Source organism: Numenius arquata, chromosome 8 (genome assembly GCF_964106895.1).
Source record: "Numenius arquata chromosome 8, bNumArq3.hap1.1, whole genome shotgun sequence".
NCBI classification, from domain to species: Eukaryota; Metazoa; Chordata; class Aves; order Charadriiformes; family Scolopacidae; genus Numenius; species Numenius arquata.
The window spans coordinates 11,190,692-11,218,002 of record NC_133583.1 but is presented as its reverse complement, the minus strand read 5'-3'; the positions used below and the strand labels follow the sequence as shown (position 1 = coordinate 11,218,002).

Here is a 27,311-nt window from a genome sequence, read left to right as displayed (position 1 = left end):
TACATACAGCAACAATCACGGTATACGCGTTCACAACCTCTCTTTTTGTTGCTCAGATCCCATTCATGTAGAGCAATCAGTCAAAGAGAAGCATACCAAGAGCTGCCTGAAAAAAAAATCCAGTGCGGAAAAAGAAAACATCTTTCCTTTTGCCTGTTTTCTGCAAAATTGTTCAATTACTCCTTCCCTTTCTCTGCTTCTTGGAGCCTTTCTTCTCCCATTCCTTTTCTGAGCCAATAACATTACGTACACACTCAGTATTCAGAACAGATACAATATTAAACCACTTAGCTTGATCAAGATGTATTGTACCATGCAGCTCCCCTGACAAGGCTGTCTAATTTCACAGAATCCCAAATATCCCTACACAAAATTTCAGAGCATAATTGCACAGAGCATGGGAAATAACTCAAAATAGAAGACGTTCTACTTACTGAAGCAACAACCTTGTATTCTGGGGCACTTGAAAAAAGGGAGTTGGCTGCCAACTATTTTAATTATAACCATATTCATTCAGCAGCTAGAACATGCAACTATTTCCTCTGGTTTTACTGTGCTTTCCACACCCCATTTCCATCTCTCACCTTGCAGCCAGTCCTCCTGGTCTCAGATTGGAGACTCTTGGCTTTCCATCTTTGTCCGTGCCACCTGAAATGGTTAACCCAAGGGTGCTTCCTTCCTTCTTGATCAGCTCCACGATGGTGACCCCTCTGAACTCTTCTGAAAGATTAGGAATAAAGACAAACATCTCAGTGGAAGGCACATTCCTCCCAGTCCCAAGGGCAGCCTTTTCCTACAGGTGGCGGGAGAGCAGACCTGGGATGATTTGTACAATTAGCAAGAAGCTTCAGTCCATTTAAAATTAAGTTGTGAAACAGAAGTGTGTCCTGGTGGAGGGAAAGCATTTGCATGCAGGTCTGACAGGTAGGACAAGCAGAACAAGGCAGAGGAGTGAGGGCTTGTGAGAGGATAAAACCTTGTGTTTCAATGTGCTGGTGGCAGTAGAAGGACTCGAAACCAGGGTGATGGGATCTCAGCAACGGTCCAGAGAGACTGCCTCAGGAACTATGTTTGATAAAGAGTGGGGAGGGTGTTAGGAGGGCTACATGTCAGGCAGTCACAGTTATCAGGTAGGAGGATGCTGTGGACCTGCAGTAGCTGCCTGGATGGACAGAACAGGGTGGATCTTAAAATACTGTGATTAAAAAAAATATGTGACATCAACAGAGTTGGGAGAAAAAGAACACAATGTGGAGAGAGGTGGGATCCTGCCATCAGCAGGGGAAGGAGGGGAAGGCATGACCTTCGTTCCTTCACAGCAGTTTCCCCACCCATCTGCACCTAGTCTAAGTTAAACCTCTTCCGTATTACCCACATTGTTCACAGCCAGAATTGAAGACGCGAGTCACTTGTACAACATAACTGGTTCCACATGTGCTGTCAGCCATAATATGTATGGCAGGGTCAGGTTTAGGGGATGCACACCCCACGCCTGCTGCACCAGTTCTGCTTCTCTGTTTGCTGCAGGCAGAGTACATTTTACTTTCCTTTAGTCCAAGATGACATTCTTGTTTGTCCAGCACCTATATGTAAGCCCAACCTGATGCCAGTTTTGAGCCTAGTACAGCCCTCATCTGGGTTTTACAAAACCAGGGTCCCTAAACTATTCCAATGTCTGGATTTAACATGGAGGAGTGGAGTAAGTTAGGAAGAGAGCCAGCACCAGCCTGAGGAAGGACCAAGAGCTCTGTGGACTTGGCAAAGGCAGCTCCGCATTAATCCACACGACGGCACTCGCACTCTTTGCTCAAAGGAGGACTAGCCCTGGGGCAAATCAGATGACTTTCATGCCTTGCCAGAGCCTCCTCTAAGAATCTTTTGCAGCATTTGTCTACAACATGATCCATCCACCTCCACTACCTCTGGTATTCTAAAATCTCCCACAATTTTACAGGAGGAAAACAGTCTCCCTCACACAAGGTGCCTTTCTCCAAAGCCGTGCAGGGGAAGGTGGTGATGGGCATTGGCAGCACACGGCAAACAGCAGATCCACAGCTGTGGACAAGAACCCACACTCCAAATAGCCCAGGAGGTTGTTTGCACAGCAAAACCCCATCAGGCTTAAATTAGATGCTCTATTTGGAGAGGGAACAATAGAAACCTTTTGCATACTATGATTTGCAGAGCAAGGCAGGGTCTCTTAACATATTGACACAGAAGGTCCATGCTGGTGCAGGGGTTCCCTGCTCCGTCCTCTTTCATTGGGAGAAAACACAGCATCATTTGGCAGTGTGGCGCCTCATCACTACTAGCACATTGCTCCTTGTGTAATGCCACCATGGCACCAGAAATCGCACCTCACTTCCAAGTCCTGCCATGCAGTACCTGTTTTGTAAAGCACTTCCAAGACTAATCCATGCACTTGATTAATGTGAGTGGGGAACCTCTTTACAATCTAGCGCCAGTCTGGAAGGCATTCAGGCACTGCTGGGCACCTATTTAACATGGCACTGGCTGCTCATTGTAAAATGTCACATCCATAATGCTTCTGCTCTTTAAACTCAATTTTGATCCCTTGCCAACTACAGTAACTTAGTTTTCAATTCACCAACCCAGGATCCCAGGGGCTGCCAGAAACTTTGTGGGGGCTCCCTGCCGTGCTGGAAGGAACACCATCCGGCACTATCCTGCAAATTTCCTCTCAACTACAGACATGACTGATCCACACAGATGGTGCCGCAAGGGGAGATTATTAGCTTTTCAATGGGGTTTAATTTTGATCCTTGATAAGTGTTTAAAATGAGAACTCCCAGAGTGCAATTACCCATTGTTATGGGTTCAAGGAGAAACCACTGCTCCGAAAAAAGGCAAGTCCCTGAGATCAATCTATCAATGTAAGCAATAAGGGATTTTGACCAATACCACTATAAATCTGTTGCTGCTACAACAGACACAGATGTAAAAATGAACTAGTTAAGCATGATCTGGTCCTTCAAGACATGGTATTTAAGTGTCATATGAGAGTAATCTTGGATTTCTTCTGTTGGCATACATGTCTGGATTTTGCTGCTCAAAGCATCCCAGGGCAGGAAGAGTACACATAAATTTTGCCCTCCCTATTAGGATGCCTTGAGCTGGGGTCGTTGGACAGACTGGATCTTGTGAGCGGGGAGTCAGCCCGTCTCCATCAGGGCTGCAGTACAGTGGCAATGTGTTGCAGAAGCCCCAGAGGATGCAGAAGATATCCCCTAGAAAAACTGCCGAATGATGAAGCAATGGCAAAAGGGCCCTGTTTCCTCCCCATCCCCTAGAGCACACTAAACCAAACCTGTGACTGAGCCATTAATGGTCAGAAGTCAAAATGAAGCCCCAGGCCTTATTAGGAAGGAGCTGAGTTGTCTGGAGTAGCCCATCCAAACCTGCTGGCATGCTGCTGGTAGACAAAGCCCAGCACCATCAGTGACAAACGTACTACCATGTCTCCATTCCCTCTTCAGCCCCCAGGGGTGTTTCTGCACGGGAAGGTTTATCTCCACACACCAGTCTGCTGTGACTGACTAAATATCAAAACAAACTTAGTCACACACGGGAAATACGAAGCTTGCCAGATACTGCCAGTCTCCCTCCCCACCCGGCGAGCTGGGATGTGGCAGTGCCTCTTCCCTCTCTTCTTTGCTGCTGTTTTCCTCTTTGTGGGTGTCAGCGCAGCACAAGAACCAGTCCTTTCCCAGCTCACTGTAGCCACCATCAACAGCTCCACACCAGACTGTGATTGCACCAGTAACATACCACTCACTGAGACTGGTTACTACCATTTCTGCCCCCAGCAAAAACCTTGCTGACTGATGCATGAAAATGAGCTTTTTGGTGGGTTTTCCCCATTTTAGGGTTAGCCAGGTAAAGTGTAATGGATGCCTCAATGTTTTGGAGCAGGAACTGATCCCCTCCTTTACCTGGGATGCTTTGCCTCCTGGAGACCAGGGCTGCGTCCATCCCACCGGAGTCCTTGCTCCCCTTCGAGTAAGGGCCATCGTCTGTGAGCAGAGTGAACACAGAAGCCGAAATTAGTACCAAAAGCAACAAAAAGCAGAACCAGAGCGCTACAAGAAGTTTGTCCTGGTGACACTGGAATTGGGATCACATCCATGTCACAGACTGTAGGCAAGAAAAAACATTACCAGCCCTGGCTTTTCACTGCACCATGCAGGCTCTCTCGCTTTTTAGAGAGGGAGAGAAAGAAACAAGAAGGCAATAACATTATCTGATTTATTCCTCTTGGAGCTAATCCGTTAGGAGAGAACAAAATTCCCTTACTCCTGTAATTATGTGGAACAGCTGAGGACAGAGAAAGCTGTGGCATTAGTCTCACAAGTTTTAAGCCTGTCATTATGCTTGTGAAGAAACTTACAGTCTTTGGAAATGGAGTTATAGATCAGGACACTAACAGGGCACTAAATCACTATACTTGAACGAAATTGCCTATTCTTATAGATCCCATTATTTCAAAGTCACATTTTCCTGCTGCTGTTCCAGCCTCTGTACAATATAGAGAGCACCTTCTCTTAAGTGATTTAAAAAAAAAAAAAAAGTCAGAGGAAAGAGAAAATAGTATTATGCACTGTAAATGCACCATCCAGCATAACTTTAAATATAAATCTAAAGTATTTAAATATCTTTGTATCCTCCTATTGGAAGACTCCTATATAGCATAAAGGTTATTTGCAGAGAAGGGAGCATGCTTCTACAGATTTCCTTGCCATCCATCTAAAATGTCTGGTTTTATGGCATTTCCTAAAAAGCTGGGGCTTTTTCAATCAAAAATTTCCAGTAACCATGTAGTATCAAATAACTCCCATTCTCAGTGACAACATTCCTGGATTGCCCTTTCCAATTTTTCAATAGCTATGAAGGTTTAGAAGTCATACATGATAGTTTAAATACGGGTTACTGAAAACCTTATCCATTTATTTCTGTCCGCAGTCCTTCAGTAACTTGTATTTAAGTTACAGAGAAGTTTTTGTCTTGCTATGTACGAAGGGAACAACCACTCTTGTTCAGCCCCATTCTAGACAGTGGTCTGTACACAGAGAAATCAAAACCAATGTTCAGTTTGCTGGCAGCCCACTTTCCCCACAAAGAGAAAAATGATGGTGTAAAATGAATCACGTGGGTTACACTTAACCACAAGGAGGGGAATTTCACTCAAGGGCTTGAGCATTTTTTAAACTTAAAATGACGTAAGGTTCCAACTAAAGTAGTTTCCAAAAAAGCAACATTTTTTTCTAATCTAGTTTTATTTCTTGTTATGCCAAGCTGAAGTAACTTCACAAGGTGACAAAACTCAGTGAAAATTTTGGCTGACTCAAATCTGCACTTTCAAGCATAAAAAGTTTCAGCTGAAAAATAAACATCATTTAGTTTTTCAGCCCAAATTTTACAGCCCATAGAGGGACAATGTAGATATCCAGACCACAGGCTCTTCTCCTGCATCACTTTGAATGCTTTTCCATCACTACAAAACTGAAGATTTCTAATGAAGCAAGAACTAGCACTTGGCACTAGACCATCACTGAGCTATGCCAAGCCACTGCTGCCAAAACACATTGAACCTTGATACCCAAGCATCCAGGCCTTCTGTGAAACAAGGGAATCAACCTCTGCCTTTCAAAATATAAGGGGAAGAACAGGTAGGACAAAACAGCATTGTCCTGACCATGGAGACCTTGCAGCGTTACTCAAAGCTGACAATGAAAGCAGCAGCATTTGGCTAGAGAACTACAGCAAGCACCAAGTCAAGACATTGATTTCAGATAGGTGCTGGTACACCCTGGCATCAATTCTAAGAGCAGAAGGCTTGAAAATGAAATTTGCGTTTTTAATAGCAATGGTCCTTTGGGTGATGGGGAGGCCAGGGTCAAGGTTAATTTGGGTTTAATGACTCTGGAAAGTGGTTTAATTTACTTGGGACAGTTTAGCTCCAGCAGCCAATTTAAAAAAACAACAACAAACCAAAACCAAACCCGAAGCCACACACCATCTCTTCTTCAATAGCTGTTTGATAGTGATAAAGATTCAGAGCTTTCAATCTCTGCTGCTGTTTGCCATGTTCCTCTTAACTTGTCTCTCTGGAAGGTTTTTCCCAATATCCTGCCTTACCCTCTGTCTGTAACCCCATGCCTTGCAGAACTGCAGAGTCAGAAAACAGGGATGGCTTGGGAATATAAAGCAAGGTGGCATTTCCCATGGGAGCAGTAGGACAATGCCAACCCAACTACTCCCTGCTCACACCATTCTGCCCAGCAGCTACAACCTCCTTTTATTTCTTTCCCAAATGCAGCATCACATTAGAGGAGGAATCCCAAAACAGCAGCTCAGGAAACCCAGCATGAGGTTGCTTTATCAGCACTGGAGGTAAGTCTGGCAAAAGGCACCTGCAAAATACCCTGGGACATCCAGGGCTGGAGCCTTTCAATGCCACTGGAGCATCAGCATACCTTCGGTCACACAGGACATTGCGGATGGTGAGGACCACCCCAGTACACAGCCACCTTCCACATGAGAGCATTACGGCCAGCTCTGAGCCCAGGTAACGTGCTCAAGGCGGCAACATTCTGCTGCAGACGGGATCCCTGCATTCCCAGGAAACCATGTAAGATGGTTCGAAGCCAACTCCATAATCTGCTGGCAAAGTAAAGCAGTCAACCATCTGCTTCACATAAACACACCGCCCTGAACCAGACAACCACCAGCACCCTTCTGTGCATCATTTCCCCATCGCATCCCCAACCAATATTGATATGAACCCCCAGTTTGCTAATGGTTACCCTCCCTACTCCAATAGCTGTTGGCAAACGTGCCTTGGCTACCATTTCAGCAAGCAACCCGGTTGCCCGTGCATCAACAACAGCTTGCACCACCAGCCAAGTGGCCAAGAGCAGCGACCCGAGCTGCAGCCACTGCCGGCAATTAGCAACGCACCCCCCGCATAGCCCCGCTTTGCTTCACTGACAGCCGTATCAGCCGGTAAATAATTAGCACCGCGGCTCCCCTTCCTCTATTGCTTTTCCCTTCCAAACTCAGTTATTATGTGAAAAATGTTTGGGTTTTTCGCTCATTATCTGGCTAAAATGTTTGAACAGGAAAGGAAGCTGCCACGCGCCGCCTGCCGAAGTGTGAATTGGCATTTGCTTGCATTAGCATCCCTGCCGCGTGGCTCTTTGTTCATTTTCAGCCGATTTCCTGCTCTGCCACTCAAGCTGGTATTAATTGAGTCACTTTTTCTGAGCTTTTTTTTTTTTTTAAGGGGGGGGGTGTACTTTGGTTTTTTTAAAAAATAAATTCCTTCTCTTTGTGCTCTTAGTAATTTCTCCTGCCTCGTACAGCATCGATGCAGAGGCAAGGCTGGTAACTAGCCTGATTGCTCAGTTGGCCCAAATTGCAGCACTAACCCAGGCACTGAACATTCATGAATCTCTTTACTACCTAAAATTGGGAAAATAACTCTTTTTGTTTAAGCATGCGCAGGTTCCTTTTGCAAGCAATCAGTGCTGGAGCCATTAGATGTGTATTTTTCAAGCTTTTTCGCTCACACCAAGAGGGCCAAAATTTTTCCAAAGAAAAAAATTATGTAATTGGTGATTTTCAAGCAGCTGTGTTAATGCTGGCCCTAGATCTTTCAGAAAAGCTCACTAAGTACAAGACCTTCAATAAAACTGAGAGCACAACGCTTTCCATATATTGATCCCATGGGAATCTGTGATAATATAGAAAAGTTCCTGTAAGTTCTTTGAGAATAGTTTTTGCCATTTCAATTTCTTACTAACACCAGGGAGAGAAGAGCTCCTGAGTCCCTGTCCCTGCACACGTGGCCCTGAGGTCTCCTCCCCTGCAGCAACAGTGCCTTACAGTAATATACATCTCATAGAGTGACAAGAAAGAAGAGATAATCCCATTTCATTCCCTCAAAAACAAACTGGACAGATAAAGGAGCACGAAAAATATCTCCTTGCTTTAGCTGAAGTACCAGGAGCAGGAAGAAGGGAAAGTCAGGGCATATTCCAATATCCCACCCTGCTGCCAGACCATTAATGGCTGTTTAATTGAGATTGTACCGGTAGCATCCAGGTTTCAAGAGAGGACAACCCAGGAGTTAAAGATCCCTATCAGAGGCACCATCGCTTGGCAAGGCAGCACAGAAGGTTTTCCCAGGGAGGATGAGGCAGGGGGAGACATCAGCAAAATACGGGTATTTTCTAGGAACCTGCACCCAAATAAAAGAAAATTGGCATATTCAGTCTTCCTCTGCATCCCTGACAGGGGAAACCCCAGCCAGGACTGGGGGCAGCACAGTGTGGAGCAGCTACTGCCCCTCAAAACCGCTCAGCCACGGGCAGCAGGAGCCTGGCATGGGAATGCCACAACTACAAAAGAGGTGGCCCAGATCAGACCAAGGCTGCCTCTGGAGCAGAGCAGGGAGCTCACCCTTGGGAGGAAACCATCTGTTTCCAGAAGAGCCCTGTTGTGCACAAGACAAAGCAGAAAAATAACAAAAAAAAAAAAAAAAAGAAAAAGAAAGGTGAGGGAACATTTGAACTGTTTCATTGCCTGCTCTTGCTTTACTCAGGTTGGGGTTTTTTTCCCCATTCCCTAGCTTAGCATCTCACCACTGAACGTATTGCCTGGGAAACCAGGCTCCCCTCCCTCCCTGGATCATACTGGGAGGTACCAGGGGGGTGCCAGCAGCAGCAGGGAGAGCAAGGGCTGCCCAGAGATTAGTCTCTCAGTGATTAATCAGCACAGGATTGTATAGCCAGAGCCCTGCTGCTTGCTTCATAATATGCCACTCAGCACTTCAGCTGCAGCGATGGCCACAGGGCCATAAAAATGTCCTGTCACTTGCTCTGCCACCATTTCTCCCTGCTTTTTCACCACTTAATGTTTTGGGGATTATTTACTTCTACCCCCTGCTTTAGGGGAGAAGACAAGAAAGGAGAGGGGAATAACAGTTGTTAATAATTGCAATCCAAACAGGAAGGGAATAAACCCAGTTAACAGGGGCCAATGGGGAGAAGTCAATCTGTGCGATGTCCTCCCTGCCTGCCAGGCCCCACGGTTTGCCCTTCTGATAGCCACCAAGCCAATCTGTGTCTTTGGGTTGGGTTTTGTTGTTTTTTTCAGTTTAAGAACTGGGGCATTGATAGAAAAGACAAGTTTCTCCACAAGCAGCAGAACTTGATTTCCTGATTTCTCATGGCTGTCTCTGATGTGGATTCTCTTAGGTCTAATAGTAAGGTTGAATATACCTCCCTGCCCTTGCTTTCTCATTGAGGGCACAAACAGGAGTCTCCTCTAACCAAGATGTTTTGTCCATTAATCCTCTAGCAGCCAGCTGGCTGATTTGTAGGGGTCAGCTGCATACACTTAAATCAATCTTAACTCCCAGGAAATCCACAACTTCCCTAAATTAGGGATCCTTGGGCTTCCTGAATAGTTTGACCCATTTGTTGAACCCTCACCAAGGTTGACTTGCTGCCTGAGACACCCCATCAGCCCTCGGCTTTTATGGAGCCAGTGGGGATGTTCTGAGCCAAATTCTCTCTCTGTAGCAACCAGCAGCAAAACCAGTCTTGATAACACCACAACTTTTCTTAGTTAAATTCCCAACAGGATGTGAGCACAGGCATCAGGATCTCCAGACATCAGTTAGGTCTCAAGCCAACCTCTGTTGAAATGGGGGGAAAAAAAAAAAAAAAAAAAAAGAGCTTCTTCAGAAAGAGCATTGATTTAGGAGTTCATTATCCCTGCCTGTGGGGGGAAAAAGGAAGGTTTTTTTCATTTAGAAGAGTTATTAGTCTATGTTATTAACAGAGATCACCTCTTAATGAAAATCGGCATTGGCTAAATAAGATTCTGTGACAATTAGGCTTGCTGTCTGCAAGTTGTTCAGATTCCTGGATTGCTTTAAGACAGTTCCCGCAGAGAAAGTGCATTAATCTTGTGGGAAGACCAAGAGGTAAAACCTCCCATTTGTTTAATGGAAAGAAGACAGTTGGAGACAGTTATTTTGCCATAGGGTAATTGCACTCCTTGTTTAGAGAAATGAATACTAAAACAGCGTTAAGAACCAAAAGCTGATCACGCTAACGCAAGCCGGTATTTTTTGCTAGAATAAAAGCACGAAGTTGGAAACAGGAACCCAAATGACTAAAACTAAGTGTGATTTGATCCATTTTGAGAAGAATTATTTCTGCAAGTCAGGGGAGGCGTTTATCTGTAGTAAGGTAAGGAGCAGTTAAGGGTATCTGAGAATCAGTCAGGCAGCTAGTAATGATTCAGACTGGGATTTTAAAGATATCTGAGTGCCTGAAGATGCAGATATGTATTTCAAAAACATATTTTAATCATCTATGTGTATCTTTAGGCCACTAATTACCTTTTAAAAGTTGTCATATTACTAGAAGGAGGAGAGGGAAAAACAGATATATCCATGCATACCCATTCTGAACCTCAAATTCATGTTTAGCTCCCAAATTACATAGTCTCCACTGCAGCCTGGCCAGGGGCTGTACCATCATTAGAGGACAGTAATGTAATCCTTCCCACTCCTCCCCAGGCTGGCACGCCATGCGGCATCATACCCCGTGGCATCTTATGCACCAGTAACGAGTTTGGGTTTGATTGCAAGGCTCTACACAACCGAACCTCCAGCACATCCCCCTAAGGGCAGTCTGGGTTATTTTAGCACTGCCACAGCAGGTCAGAGATGGCTGTGTCAGCCCCGCACAAGAGCAGCACAGCGGTGGCCTCCCATCTTCAAAGCACTTAGCCTTTAACACAAGAGACAAGGAGATCTAGAGAGGCCAGGACAGGAAAACAAAAAGCCCATTTTGAATACCATTATAAACAGATTGCATGATTTCCTGAAACTACTTAATTACGGAGTTCATGACAGTCCAAGAGCTCCTCCCATGCCTCCGCCTCAGGCAAGGGTCTCTGTTTCCATGAAGGATCCCACCTTCCTCAAGCCTTCTTCAGCAGGGGGCTTGAATTTTCTTCTGCTCAACTAAATCCAAAGCTCCTTAGGCCCTTGGGAAATCTGTACATGAGTTCATTAAGCCCAATACAGGTGTTCAGTTCTTTTCCCATCTCCCATGGAGAAAAGCATTGCTCCAGCTCTGTATCAGAAAAGAAAATGAATAAGTAGAACCCAAACAAACAGATGAAAACATCTCCCAGTAATCTCCAGACTGCTTTTCCTAGAATACTGCAAAACTTGAGCTAGAGTTGATGATCCTGCCCTACATAAAACTGGCCCAAATATACAGCAATAAACATACTAAATCCTTAGGCAAGACAGCCCATGCTCCTGTGAAATGCTTAAAAACAAGAAGAAAAATGTCACTTTTGCTTTGGGATTCTGCAGCACAATTTCATTGTTATCACACTGACTGTTTTGCTCCCTGCATCCAAAAAAGCCCCCAGCCTTTAAAAAGCCCGGTGTTTTCTGGCTTTCTATTCTCCAGAAGGTGGGTTGAGGTGTTTGGAAGTATGTGGGTGAAAAATGCAGTGCCTGTCACAGATCTCTTCTCTACCTCCATCAGCACAGGGCATCCTGAACATGACTCTCCCATGGCCACCACTCAAGGCAGCCAAGCAGGGCTTTGAAATCCTTCTCCCCTCCTTGGCACCAGGAAGATTTTTTTAAAAAATTCCCCTTAACCAGTGAGCTCAGACTGGAACGGACCAAGTTATTTTGGGAGCAGCCCCTCCCTAATTTCATAAATACACGTACCAACAAATTTGTTGTACAAATGTCAGAGGCTGCCTGTTGTGAAGAAGAGTCTCATATTCTTCCCTCTACTGGCATCAAAACCCCCTTACAGCACATATTCATGAGTTACACAGAAGACAAATGAGGGCTCAGGGAAATGTTTTCTCTTCAATTTCTCTTATCACCAATATTCTGAGAGCACAGCCAGAGAGGACAGCCATGCCATACAATAACCGCACTTGCTGGAACAAAGTTCTTGCCCCAAAGATGAAGACTGAACTGCCCCCCATTTTTCCAGCTACTTCTGTTGGGAAAAAAACCATCCCAAGATCGTTATCAACCTGCTGCCAGTACTTGTGCCAGCCCTGCTGCAACAAAGCTGCACTCCCTTCCCCAGGCTGGGAATGTGCTCCCCTAACCGCAGCTTCTTGCACCATCTGAGGGTTTCGTGGAATCTCCTCCACCCATTTGTGCAGTCGTTGCTCCTGGCATCCGAGCCTGGGAGAACTTGTTCAAATTTTGAGGCTATTTCAAGAGGAAGTTGTACTTAGATTCATAGATTGGTCCAAGCCAGAAGGGACCTCCAAAGGTCATCGAGTCCGACCTCCCCGCAGTCAGCAGGGACACCCCCAACTAGACCAGGTTGCCCAGGGCCTCGTTGAGCTTCACCTTGAATATCTCAAGGGAAGGAGCCTCAACCACCTCCCTGGGCAACCTGTTCCAGTGTTCCACCACCCTCAGAGTAAAGAACTTTTTCCTAATATCCAATCTAAATCTCCCCTTCTCCAACTTAAAACCATTGCCCCTCGTCCTGTCACTGCAGGCCTTCGTAAATAGACCCTCCCCAGCCTTCCTGTAGGCCCCCCTCAGGTACTGGAAGGCCGCTATTAGGTCTCCCCGGAGCCTCCTCTTCTCCAGGCTGAACAGCCCCAGCTCCCTCAGTCTGTCCTCATAGCAGAGGTGCTCTAACCCCCTGATCATTTTAGTGGCCCTCCTCTGGACCCGCTCCATCAGATCCATGTCCTTTCTATATTGAGGGCTCCAGACCTGCACACAGTACTCCAGGTGAGGTCTCACCAGAGCAAAGTGGCAGAATCACCTCTCTGGATCTGCTGGCAACACTTCTTTTGATGCAGCCCAGGATGTGATTGGCCTTCTGGGCTGCAAGTGCACATTGCTTTCTCTTGTCCAGCTTCTCATCAATCAACACCCCCAAGTCCCTTTCCTCAGAGCTGCTTTCTAGTACCTCATCCCCCAGTCTGTATTTATACCGAGGATTGTTTCGGCCCAGGTGCCGAAACTTAATTTCCTCTTCCTGATACACACAACATGAAATTCATCTCCCCACACCCTCCACGTCTCCCCTTCTTTTCTTTTAAAGCCTGTATTCATTTATCTACCAACCCTTCTAAGGCATGTATAATTTCATAGCCACCTGCTGCTTTATTCACAGGAAACGGATCTATAAAAGATACAATAGCCTATTGTTCAACAGAAAACTCCGTGCTTTGTTCTTCTATTTTTTTCTTTTTAATAAGAAACCAAAATTACTTTTAAAGGAACAATTTGTTTCAAGCAACCATTTTCAACCAGAAATTATGTAGCTAGTTATTTGCATAGCAGTAGCCTTTATGAGACTAAGATATGAGCCAGAAAATGCCTGTTATCAAGCAGGTTGGCGTCCAGAACCTACTTCTTTCCCCCTGCAAGCCCTGAGCACATACATAGCACTGATAGAAGAAGACTCCTGCTTCTCATGGAGAAGTGAAGAGAGTTTCAGTACTTAGTAAACAGGTAGACAATCTAATTTTTGTGTGCATGTGCACAAAGCCCATTTAAGTTGGCTCTGCAGAGAAGCCAGACTTTGGAAAGTTTTAACTCACATCAACTTTCACAGGATATTAAACACCTCCCAAGGACTGATCCAAGTCCCATCTGATAAGAATGAATGCTGGGCCCGGCTTGCAATGCCAAAATCTGGTGCTCCTCATGTTTTCTTCAAATACAAGACATTCCATAAAAAAGCTTAAAAGGGAAGAAATGAAAAAGATACGATTTAAGAATCTGCAGTCAACCTGCAGTCAACCTACAGTCATGCCTTTTATATACCAGAGACGTTGCTACAATGCATTGTCTGTCACCCGTTATTGCTTTGGAAGCCAGTGCAGAGTAAGTTTATTTATCTAATCAGCGCATCTGAGGGAGTGTGCGATAGAGGACCTGGAAGCAGTTCTTAATTTCCACTCATGCTGTACTGAGAGATGGAAGAAAAAATACTTGAAAAAGTGACTAGAATTTTTTATTAAACCCAGCTTCATTTTTTTTGCTTGGTCTTCTGCAAAAATTAACTTCACATGCTGTCTGTACATTCATTCATCTACTGTCCCTTTTGCACCTCTGGAACCCAGTGGCCAGTATCTGTCCTAGGGGGGAGAGAGACCAGCCTGAAAGAGGATTATAGTCCTGTAACTTTCATTAAAATTGTGTTTTGAGTAGGAAAGACCCAAATTATTGCTTTCAGCGAAGCAAACAGCTGCTGTGCAAACCAGCTCTAGACCAGCTCCACCACTCATTTTCCTTGGCATGGTAGGGAGGAGAACAAAGGACACTGGATGCAAAACTGTTGACAAGGGTTCCTTTGCTCTTCTGCTCACAGAGGAGATTATGTTGTTGTTCCGAAGTAACCTGTGGTTTCTTTCCTTTCTTTAATTTAAAACTATCAGGGACAACTCCTTCTGCATTCTGGTGAGGATATGCTTTTGTGCATTAAGTTAGGCTTGTTAAGAGCTTCTTGAAGGATAGCAAAGGGCTGGGTCTTCAGCATAAATCACTTTTCCCAAACATCATCACTTTTATTCACCTCTCCCAAAACATCCTCTAAAAACATCCATACCAAAAAGGTCTTTTCATGCAGTGAGCCCTCTCCAGTTCAATTTTCATAAGCACTCCCCAGAAAGATTTGAATTTCTAGTGTTAAAGAATAAAAATAAGGAGAGAAAGGGAGAGAGACTTCCCTTCTCGCAATTCCTCTCACCCTCCCAGGCATTTTCAGACAGCTTCATCAGTTTATATTTATGAATGACCTGGTGGCAGGGGAAACTACACAATTCCTCACCCCCTTGCAGGTCATATTTGCACGCGCACACACACACATTACGTGCGGTAACTTTGTGCAAGAGGGACAAGAATAGTGCAGAAACCAACTCAATGAGATTATTATTTCTCAATGGTTGTAGTGCCTGAAATGATGATATTAAAGTTACATTTTCCAGTCAATCTGGCAAATTCTCTTAATAAGCAGTGTAGACTGTACTGGGCAGAGTCCAACAATAAGCTAGGAAGATGAAATATTGCTGATATACTGATTATGTTATCTGAAGAAAATACCTTTCAAGAGTAAAAATTAAAGAGGAATAAGATACATTTTCAGACTGATCTTTCACGCAAGTTATCCAAGTAAGCAATTGTAATATGGTGAGAAATGACCGATAAAGTCTAACACCATTCCCAGGGAAAAATGCCTCTCTAGATACAACTGGGTTTAATGAACTATTCAACAGGCAGCAGTAAATCCTAGCTGGCAAGGGATTACAATTCCCCCTATTAACTCCACATAAACTTCCAAACTTTTTCTTGAATATGGAGATGGACAAGAAACGCAGCCTCCTGAATCCAAACCTTGGGGACTTTCCTTCTTTCAAGCAACAAATGCCATGCTAAGTGACAGTAGAGTGAAATCAAATAAGATTGTGGCTTTTCAATCAAATGATATTAAATACTGTCAGCTTATTAGACTTTAGTGCTCAAATCACTGGTGCCATCTAAACCAAATGGCCACTATTACCTGCTTGTTTAAAAACCCTGCAGTTAATCAAAAAGCAAAACCAAGCTTTGTTTTAAGGAAAACCGTCATGACTGCTTTCACCGCACAGGGTTTGGCACTAAGCTGCCTCCCAGTTGGGAAGGTTTGCCAAAAGGTACATCCGAGCAGGCAGAAGCTTTTGTTTTTGACATATCAGTAGTTAAAGCCAAAAAAAAAATTATCAATGTCCACATTACAAAATATTTTTGTTGGGCTTTTTTTCTTACCTAATGCTGGGCCTGGACGCACAGATGTCCAGGGAGGAGATGGGGAGACAGAATTCAGGTGCCATTGGCAGTGCCAAGAACGGAGCACCCTCGTGCACAGCCTGGGTGTGAATATGCAGCACACATCAACAGTTTGGGGACGACAGAACAGGTAGAAGTCAGGACTTCCACCTTTTGAAAGGGAGATCAATTTGCTGCGGTGACAGTGATAGTATATTCTTTGACCTATTTTGCCTTTTACAAGCTCCTTTCTGGTTCCTATGATCTTTGCTTTAAAAATGGTACCTGTTGTCTTCCATCCTCCAAGATCTTATAACAGAACTGTCAAATCAAGAGGTTGTTAACTTCCCAGGGATGAGGAGAACTTCAGAAGCAAAGGGAGTTCTGTACTGAAGAGAAGGGGAGGAGGTGATCTGATCTGGTGCATGAGCATGGCAGGAGAGCATATAGCTCTTCATAGGGGAGAAAGTTGGGAAGGAAAGCTTTAGAGATTCATACTGTATGTGGGAACATGTGTGCGTCCTCCCTTTCCACCCCATGAGAAGAATGAACCTCCTGGACATTGTGTTACTGGCCGTCTTGTCATGACAGATGGGCCTCTTTCGAAAAATCATTTAGCACGCCTTGGACAGCAGATTCAGGGCATGATTCATAATAATTGACCTGTATTACGCAGGAGGTGAGACTGGATTGTGAATGGCTTATTTGGGCTGAAAACAACCCAGTCTAAAAAAAATAAAATAAAATAGGTGAACATGCCATTCGGGCAGAAGCTGGCTGAAAAGAAAAATCCCAGTTCAGTGAAAAGTTCATTTTTGTCCATACTAAGTCTTTTCTGTGATTGTGGCCGGTTCAAAGTTTGAGATCCCACCTTCACATGACGCAGAAGGATACATCAGTATTTCTCCAACAGAGTCAAAAAGCAATGAGTGTCCAGGTTCTTTGCACTACCTTTTTCTGCTGAAAGATGCTCAGTTTCAAAGCGATGAGAACTGGAATACCCACTCCCCAACATATACACAGAAGTAAAGAGGTAGAGCATGAGTTTTGAAATAAAAGTGGGAGTAACAGAAACTACTATCCTTGAGTTGGTAAATTAGTGGGTTGAGACAATGGTTTTTTCTTGTGGGCTTTGCTACAGCTGGATAACTTCTCCCAGTTCAGCAGGGAAATAGCCAAGAGCAAATCCCTTGTAGCAGGCAGTAGATAGGGCAGAGGAAAACCCATTGGATTCAGCAGAGGGGGAGAACGAGGTGGTAACAAGACACTGTGCCAATGCTTAGCTGGTAATCCTTTTTGAAGATGGACTCACTACAGCTGTAATACCTTTTTTGTTGTTTTACTCCCATAGCACTTCCAAGAGAGCCCATGTTACACAAGTAAATGAAGTGCTCCCAAGAGCATAGATAAAATTTTAGCACCTGTGCTAAACTTACAGCATGCAATGTGGAAAGCAACTAAGAGTGGTAAACCAATCTTAAGGAAAACTGCTACAAAATATAACTCCTTAGATTAGGAGTCGGGGCAGACCCCTTCTTACAGTGAATCACATCCCGCTTCCCTGCTGATCTCCAGGAACAACATCAGTTTGACACGGGCAACCCCTGCACCACCCAGATTTAACAAAGGGTGGGCAAGGGGAGCCCAGTAGGGCTGCTGCAAGGAAGGTCACCCCACCACTTTCCCAGGTTAGCACCCTCTCTCTACCTCAATTACAAGCCCGATCTTGCTCAGGGAAAAGGCCGAGAAAATTAAATGAGGAATCAAATCTGGGAGATTTCCTGTGCCAGTTCAAGAGGTGGCTGAGATTGATTCACACCACGCATGGACCTGTATCAATCTCAGTGCCAAAAGCAATAAGAAAACCCATGCAAACCACAAGAAAACAAAACCAACAAAACAAAACCAAAAAACACCCAGGCAAATCAGGCAATTGTCGGCTAGATAGATGCACTTCAATGCAGTAACATTTAATAAAAGCATGAGCCAGGGATCAAGAGGTAAAGTGAGAAAACAGATTTATATAAAACCTGAAGGGTGCCATCAGCACTAGAATAAAAAAGTCAAATAAACTATGAGAAGGAGATATCAAAGCTGTCCATGACCTCATTTGCTGCTGCACTGATCTTATCTCAACCAGGCTACGGCTTCAAAAGGAGCCACGTAAAATCAGAGCAGTCTGGTGAACCAGGAGAACCTTGGCTAACTGTAGCCTACAGCTGGGCACATGCTCAGCTCCAGCCGTGGTGAGGGCAGGGCTGGCACAAGGCGCAGTGGCTTCACTGACTGCAGGGAGAGAATAAACCAGCCTGACCCAGCAGAGAGCAGATGTAGCAAGTCCCCAGCTTTCTTTTAAGCAGGGGGGCTATATCTTGACCAGCTTTTTCCATCATCCCATGGGCCCGTGCACCAAGGCATCTCACAGCCAGGTTTGCCAGCCCGCAAGGTTTGGGAACCCTTTTTCAGAAGGTCTACAAAGACAGCCAGTGGTGCTGGAAGATAGTACCATATGAGAAGACATTCAATGCAGTATGTTGCAAATCAGGTGTTTTATCCGGGATTTGCACTGCATTCTGATGCAAAGTGATTAAAAACCAGTGGGAGTCAAGAAATAAGGAAGAAGTTCCAGACAGCATTAACTATTTTAAAAGAAAGATTTCCGGCACCCCATTTGGACTTGTTTCCAGCTTATCCACGATGCTCCGCTAAACCTTACTAAGACTTAATTCCCATAAATGTGATTCTCCCTTCAGTGTTTAGCTAAGTAGCAATGTTTCAAAAAAAGTAAATACCAAATCGTGGGAGTTGGATTATTCATTCATGTGGTAAAAGCCATTATATATGAATATATACAGATGTTCCCACTTCATGACTGATCTAAACATATGTAGATTTTAGACTCTGACACACAAACCATCCATTATGCAATGGCCCGTGTATACGGCTGGGCTGCTTTTATCCTCGACTGTGTCAGGAGGATTCACAGGAGCTATGTGAGAGATGGAATAAGCTTATAGTTAAAAGACTAACGAAAGTTTAAGCTCAAGCCTTGCTTAAAATGAAAGGAGGGAGGGAAAGGGAGAGAAATCAAAGAGACAGGGAATATCAGATTTAGCAGGACAAGAAGATGAAATAAGAAAGTTTCAAAGCTCAAAGTTATTTGATGTTGGAACTGGTGCAGTCTGACCCCATCGAACCAGCTGTTAAAAATTTGCCTGAATTGTCCATTAAATCTTGCTTCCAACAAGCTCTGCTCCTGTTTTTGCCCCACTTCTTGCTTCCCACCAAGAATTGCTGTGGCTGCAGGCTCTGCCGACATCCCATCCTCCAAACAGGCTGGTGTCCAAAGATCAGCACAGCACCACCGTGATGAAAGCAAACATCTGTTTGGTATGAAAGATGGATAAGACCCCGCTCCAGCAAAATTATTAATGCACTCCAGCTGTTTTTTGTAGCTGCCTTCATGCAAATGGTCGTGCTGGTTTCCAGTTGCTTCACATTGCACGGGTGATGCAAAGCAGGTGGAGAAGCCAATCTCAACTACAACCAGCACAAGAATTCCCAGAAGACATGGATACTCCTGGTGAAAATCAGAACAAATTGCTGCAAGCTGGGCTCTGCAACTGTCTGAAAGGTTCACAAGAGGTGTTCAATCTTGTGAGCACCTGTGAGCAAACAGGGACAGCCTTGGGATTTTCACATAGAAATCCTGCTCTGTGCAGAATTCGAGTCTCACAGTTCTGTAGCTTAATTTTCCTTTTGGGTTTTTTTATATGTTTAAAATCTAAAATCATCCCAGCCAAAGGAGCGGGGTGCCAGCTGCAGAAGAAGAGGCTGAGGAACAGAGACAGTGGTTAAAACAGCACTCACAGTTCAGTGAGAACCTAAGCTCTCCTGAGCATCACAAAAAGCTGGAGTGACTGGCTCGTGTCAGACTACTCGGGACGGGGAAAAAGTAATTTTTGCATTGCCCGAGGCAGATACTTGCTCCCCCTTTGAGCAAGGGAGAGGCTGAAGTTGAACCCGGGTGAGCTGGAGCAGAGGTGCAGGAAGCCCTCCTGGGGCTGGGCTGAGCAGCCCCCAGCAGCACAGCTCCACCCGCACCCCACAGACCTGCCTTCCCCCCACACACCACAACCCAAGGCCCAGCATGTCTATATCCGAATAAGGGCATATGTCTGAAAAGATGCAACACACACCAGAAAAGATGCAGCTGTGAGTTTTACAGCTTACGGAGGATGGAAAGTAGCAATGAACCAGGGGAAAATTCAGGTGTAACTAAAGACCGCAGAGTCTCAGGAAGAGAGGAGACTCATGTGATAGCCCTTCTGCACTCAGGAACACAGACCATTAAGTGTAATGCTTCACATTATGCTTCCCAAATACCCACTTAATTTCAATTCAACAAGGCACTTGTGCTAATAAAAATTAAAACCAGCAGGTTCTGTCAAGTGTGTAATAGATGTGTGGAAGAGCAGCGTGTGCAGGTATTTCTAAAATTAACTACGAATACTAAAACTGACTACTTCCCAAACCTCAAGAAGTCTGGGGAATGCTGCAATCATGGGATGCGTGCACTCGGCAGGATGCTGTGCAGGTGCCTGCCCAGCCCCTCACCACACTGAGGGTCCGTGGGGTTAGGAGGGGAGAACACCCCCACATCAGGCATCTCCTATTCCCACCGTGCTAAGCTCTACTCTAGGTGGAGTCTGGATGTCTCAGACAGCAGATCTTGCCAAGTACTTGCCTCTTGCCACTGCCTGCCAGAACGAAAGGCAGCTGCCAAGTAATACATTTCCACCAGTTTTTCACAAGTACGTATGTCTATGGGTCTAAACTAGTGCAAGAAAACTGAGTGTGTGCACAGGGAGACGAGAGAGAAGAGATCAGCCTTGTGAACGTTAGATACAGCAGATCCATTTAGTGATTAAACACACACGATTGTTTGCTTATAAAACGCAGTGTCACATAAATCTGCTAGGAGCTAATTGCCTATTATAGCTCATGGTACTGCTTGAGTTGGCTGCTGAATGATAAAGGGACTTTTAGAAAGGAGAGAAAGCCAGCGGAGCTCTGCTCGCTCGCCTCCGCCACATCTCCACAACAGTTTGCTTTCCAGTTCCTGCAAGGTGAACCCTTATCTCCCCTCTCAGGGATGGGGTCCCTCTGCCGAGCTCACTTGAATGGGAAAGCAGGGGGTAAATTGAAACACAAGGGGAAAGGGGAGTTGCTTCGATTCTTTTCTTAAGAAAGAAGAAAAGAATCTCTTCTTTCTTAAGAAAAGATACTAATAACCAGATCTTATTAATAACAAACTTCTCTCTTATCTTGTGCCTCTTGTCTAGCCTTACAAATTATGGCAGCTATCTGGACTGTGCCTGGAGCCAACCTGGAGCTGGGTGACATTTGCCACCGCCCTGACAGCAGTGGTCACCACACGCAGCCCAGCTACAGCAGCAAGGAGTGGGGAACGGCAGGGAAAAGATCCACGTGCTACACAGCAAGGGCAGGCAAGGGAGCAGGGTGAAACATGGTTTTGGAGTAAAAGAGGAAGCAATGACTGATGTGCCCTCTGTCTCAGAGGTCTTCTAACTTCATCCTGATTTTAACTCCAGGGTACAAGGTTTACAAGCCACCTGGGCTGTTTGATCCAGATCTATATGTACCTGAGTATCTTCCCACTGATTTCCCCACATTTCAGGCATATGTCTGTGGCTTTATCCCAGGACCCCATCTAGTCCATCCCTATCTCACACACAAATACTTGATCCCCAATGCCTGCATGCATGCTGCAGAGGAATCAGCTGAGGATGAACCTGCAGAAGAACTGCAGGGGGGCTTCTGGGCTGCAGGTTCGAGGCACTTGTGCAGCATGAGCAACAGAGTGCAGCATTTCATGGCAGGAAGGAACACGATCTGTTTACACAGTAGGTTATATGGGAAATGCATTACACTATTGAAAAAAAAAAAAAACCCTTTAGCAAAACACATACGTTCATCTTATGCCAAGAGTTCAACCTACCCAAACGGCACTGCATTCCACAAAGAAATTATCCTCTATAAATCACCAGGGCAGGAGCAGGACACATCCTTCATATTTCAGGCTGAACCATCCATTGTTGTAACAACCCTATATGGATCACTCATTGTGCCGACAATGGAAAAGGAGGAGATCTCCACTGAGATCTAATGGAGAAGCAGATTTACTGCTGGGACAACTCCACCAAGACTGGTGGTGCAACAGTGGGGACCTGTTAGAGGTTTGACTCAGACCTTTATCATTTGTACGGTCGCGCACATGGTTGCTCAAAGATAGAGAAGCAGATCCATGACCTAGCTTGGCTATTTGGCTGGGAAAAGCAGCTTACTGGAGCTGTGCCATCCCACCCTCTCTCCAGTGAGAGCTCCTGCAGGGCAGAGGATGGGAGTACTGGACCTGCGAGCAGCGAAAGGGCTCAGAGGAGGGAGCAGAAGCCAGGAGGGAAGAGTTATTTGGGATATCAAGCAAGTCAGTTTGCTCAATTGCTGCAAAAAACTTGGCATACGACATCCAAAACAGCAGCAGACACCAGATCAGAGACCTACCTACCTCCTTTGGGAAAGAGGAGGATGCAACAAATCCTATTTTCATCCATACGCCAGGGCTGCAAGGATCCAGATCTTACTCTTACCAGCAAAGTTCCTGCCTCCCAGGACAAACTCATATCTATTCTTTTTGTAACTGCTTCAGCCTTTCTCGTCTCAACAGCAATGCCAAAAGTACTGCTGGGAAGAAAACCACAACTCCTTCCACCTTTCTAACAAGATTTCATGAACTTGCCCAATAAGAAATGGATTGGTTGTGAGGCACGATTAAATGGGATCATCTCTTCATCTCTCAGCCATACTAAATAATTTACAAGGCCATTTTGGGACTGACATGCAAAGCAGTTTAACATTGATTTAACAGAAAAGTATGATATTCCATCCTTTCATGGTTTCCAGGTGTTGGGACCAATTTACTTCAGAGCAATTTTCATTTCTGGGCCTTTTTTTCCCTCCTCCCCACAAAAACCTGCAGCTGCCAACTATGCTGGCATCTACAGCAGCTAGGAAACGAATTTCCCTGTGAAGCAAATTCTTCCAGGATGAATTGAATGAAGGCAGAGCTCATAATTGCACATTACTGAAAACATTTCTGATAAAAAAACTGGGGAGATATTTTTATCCACATCTCCAGTTGAAAATTGCTGGGAAAGATGCTTTTGAAAAGCCATCATCTCCAAGCATGTAATTATCAGATCCTTGAACAAAAACACACGGTCAAAGGAAAAAAAAAAAAACTTTCATTGAAATAAAAAAATCAGGGATAACAAATTTTGGGAATGGAAGGAGAGAAATTCTTCATCCTGTGTGATTTTACACGTCTCTTAAGTTACCAGGCTGATTTGTAAAGCCACAGATTAATAAATTTGGCAGCTGAGAACATCAAGCTTAGTAATTTTTTTTTGTTATGAGTGGAATAATAATAATATTAAAAAAAACCTCAGAAGCAGACTGGCAGTCAGACTGTCACAGAACCAGAATTTCCTAACTCCCACGTAAGCACGCTTGTCTTGAAACAGTATTCTGCCACCTTGAATAGACAGCCGTACAATGACCTGGGGGTCCTATCCTATCAAGGCTTAAGACCATGCCTACCCTGATGGGATTACTCACACGCTAAAAAATTATGCAGTAGCTGAACTGACAGCTGAAAAGAGCCTTAAATGTTCTTATGCCTGGCAGCATTCAATTGTCAATTGATGAACGTTGCTAAATATTTATTTTTGCTCTACTTTCTCTCCTCCACTTCTGTGCCAACACTGCTTTCTGATTATTGTTACTTGTTAGCTTTAAATATTTCTTTTGTTTGCAATACCTACACATGCCTAAACACAAAAGCATAGACACCCCTCCCTCCAAGTTGCCCAACACCTTTTTCTGACCTTCTGCGTAAAATTGCATATGATTTCAATCCTTAAGTAGATAATATCACAAGCAAAAAACATTGGTATCCACATACAAGTATCAAGTTTAACAGTCCATTTTTGAAATAAATCAAATCCTACATGCCCTAACATACACAAACACTTGGGCAGTTTGGTTATCCTTGGCTTATATGGATTAACAAAACAGAACAAATATTATAAAGAATAATGAACTAGGACATAAAGCCAAAAGGAAGACTTAACACACCACATGAAATTCAGTCCCCTACCATGTATGGGTCACTCAAAGCCTGAGTGCACCTCTTCCAGCAGTAATGAGATTTTCTTAAGCGGGGAGGTAGATGCCTGGGCTGAAAACTGGACTCCAACAGTTAGTTCTGGAGAGAAGACCTCAACAGCAGTTGTTCAACTGACACTATGGACTGACATATTTATTAAATCTGCCTGGCTTTTGCATTGAAAAACATCCTTCTACTAACAAATGTGATGTAACTATGTGTAACAAATGTGTGTAACTAATGAGATGTGCATGAGCACAACCTTTTAAGAAGAAAACCTCTTTAACCTCCATACATGAGGGAAAAACTGAATAAAAAATTCATTTCTATAGGCCATGAAAAGTTGTAGGAGAATACTTTAGTCTTTTTTCTCCGATACAAAGCAATTTGGGTGGAATGGGTTATCTCTAGAAAAGACCAAGAACTCATTTCCACTGTGTAGATCAGCTCATTTATACTTAACATAGTCAACAAAACTTTAAAGACCTGGCCACCAAAGTCCTAAGCCATCAGCAGGTATCCTTAAGACTTTACGGAGGTTGGGTAAGACATCACAAGACTGCAGAAGAGCAAAATTCAATGTTCAACACAAAAAAACCAAACCAAAACAAATAGAAGCAATATCAGAGTGAGGGCAATAGAATGACAAATCCATCACCTTCTCTTTCAGTTCCTGGAACTGACCGTGTCTCTATGAGCTGCTGAAAGAAAATGAGGAGGACTAATTACAAAACTGGATCTACCACAAATAAGTCATTTCCACTGAATTTCTTTCTATGACAGAGCAACATTTCTGGGTAGATGGAAAATGCAAGTTGTTAATATCTCAATTTTAGAAATGCTTCTGATACTGTTACACATGCTATTTTTATAAGTATGTTTGGGAAGCAGGATACAGATGATTATGAAGTGTATGCAAAACTGATTGGAAAACCACACACTGAGAAAATTCATCAGTTGTTCACAATCAGAAGGGACGGATGTATTAAATGAAGTTCTGTAGGGGCACATCCCCAGTCTGGTAAGACTCCAGGTTTTCACTAAATGACCTGGATGATTGCAGAGAGATTGCTCTTATTAAGTTTACTGACAGCTACCAGCTATGAGAGACTGGATTTAGGCTGGAAAGTAAATTTTTAATCCAGAATGATTCATAAATGTTTGAAAAAACAAATATACAATTCAGTAGAGGTGCATGCAAGCTACCAGACCTGGGCAGGAATAACCAAATGAATAAAGGATGGAGAAAAACCACCGAAGTTACTGTTGTGGAAGGACTCTTCAGATACTATGGGTTGCAAACCAAATGTAATTCCGCAGTGGCATTTCATATGCAAGAAAAGCTAACACCCTGGTACACATAAAGGTGGGTATAATCTGCAAGATCTATTAAATAATCCTTTCATTTTACTCAGCACTGATAAAAGCCTCAGCTTGAAGACAGTGCCCAGGTTTGGGTACCACAGTTCAAGAAAGATGTGGTGCAGCTGGAGTTCATTCAGATTGAATCAGTGCAGTGTGGTCAGACATCTAGAAGACCACAGCTTCTGAGACTGGGGGGAAAAATGAGTTATCTATGCTAAAAAGAACAGAGGAAGGAGAGAGAAAGGGTTATTGCTGTGTTCAGACATCCAGAAGAGTGATGCACCGAGGGAAGAAGTAATCTGCCGTCTGTGTTAGAACAGGAAGCAATGGCAACAAAATTGCAGACGCAGAAAGTTTTTTCCTTAATATTTAAATCTAGTGAATGAACTCGAGCTGATGTGGAGTTTCCAGTCTGGATGTATTCAAACACAAGGTGGTTAAACGATACCATAGGTATGACCTTAGGCAGAGGAATAGCCCAGACAAACTTTCTCTGTCCAGTTTTGGCTCATGGAAATGAAGATCGCTGTGCTTCAGCTCCAGACCCAGAGATGTGCGTCTTGGTATGCACAACCCAGTTACTTTTTCTCTTAATCTTTCATTTTGCTACCACTGAGGCAAAGCTGACAAGTGACGTAAGCAGCTTGATGAGCAGGATTTATATTAAATAGCACTATTGTGATAAATTCTTCAATAAGAAAGATAAAATCTTTCTTCCTAGGAGATTAATCTCTGAAGACTTCCTCCTGTCTTATTCTAGCTCCTCACATTAGTTTTCTACCCCTTTCAGACATTTTTTCTCTATTTCTCCCCCTGCCTATTTGGCAAGCTGAGAAGTTCTGGGGCTATTGCAGAGAGAACACAGCACGGAACAGGGGAGCTGATCCTATGAAAACCAACAAGTAGGAAAGGGCAGAGATCTCTTAACAAGTCTCTTTTCCTGGCCATTCCCACCCTGCAAATAAAGGGTGCAGCTTGCTGGTCAGGAAGAACGCATAAGAAATTTTCACTGCTCTCCATGGTCTGCAGAGCGTCCATCTCACGCTAAAAGCATGGATTCTAACAGAAACAAAAAACCAAACAACAAATCCAAGCAGAAAAGCACTGAACATCATCTAGTATATTTTTCCTTTGCCTTCTATACAAACCGTATTAAAAAAAATAAAAATAATGAAGTCACCCAAATGCATACATCTGAAATACAAAGAGTCTCCTAAAGTTGCCTGCGCCGCAGTCAATTAACCATTTAACTTGCGCTGGTTTGCAATGGGATTCTCAGCTGGTCACCTGGAGCAGCACAAAGGAGATTCACTGAGCTCTGTCATTCTGCCCACTCCTGCAGTGGTCCTGCAGTAAGGACTAACTGAACATAAAGTTTGCTAAAGCAAAACATACAAGGTCTTCCTGGACTTCAGAAAGGCCAGAAAGCACTTCAGGGAAGTCCTCCAATCGCAACATTGCAAGATCTTCTGTGGAAACACTGTCACACTGGTATCACCAGAGCCACACACAAGCTTGCTCTAACCACAAGATAAATGCTTCCCCCACCTTCCACGAAACATCACTGCTAGTTTGCATTTTCTGGCCTTTCCATTCTGAAGGACAGACAAAAGCTCTGTATTACTCCCATCAGAAAACTTTTGAGAGTGGCTAGTGGAGAGGAAAGAAACCTAATGGTGGTGGGATGAGCACTTCTGAAACACTTGGATGCCTCCTTGAAACAATTCACCTGGTTTCCGTTTTTGCCCATCACACTTAAAACACTAAGATGAGTGATACGATAGCAATTCACTTTATTGCTTCCATCTCAGATGATTTCCAGATGAGGTGACAAGTCTC

At 44.1% G+C, this 27,311-nt stretch overlaps 1 protein-coding gene across 1 annotated transcript in view; it reads right to left on the bottom strand.

Annotated features, from left to right (window-relative positions):
• Window positions 1-27,311, bottom strand: part of GRIP2 (glutamate receptor interacting protein 2) — a 297,087-nt gene that overhangs the window by 55,528 nt on the left and 214,248 nt on the right. The window contains exons 2-3 of the mRNA XM_074151381.1: window positions 3,954-4,034; window positions 585-720 (exon numbers count right to left, since the gene is read on the bottom strand). Coding sequence (XP_074007482.1) covers window positions 585-720; window positions 3,954-4,034 — 217 coding nt within the window. The remainder of the gene's footprint in view (window positions 1-584; window positions 721-3,953; window positions 4,035-27,311) is intronic.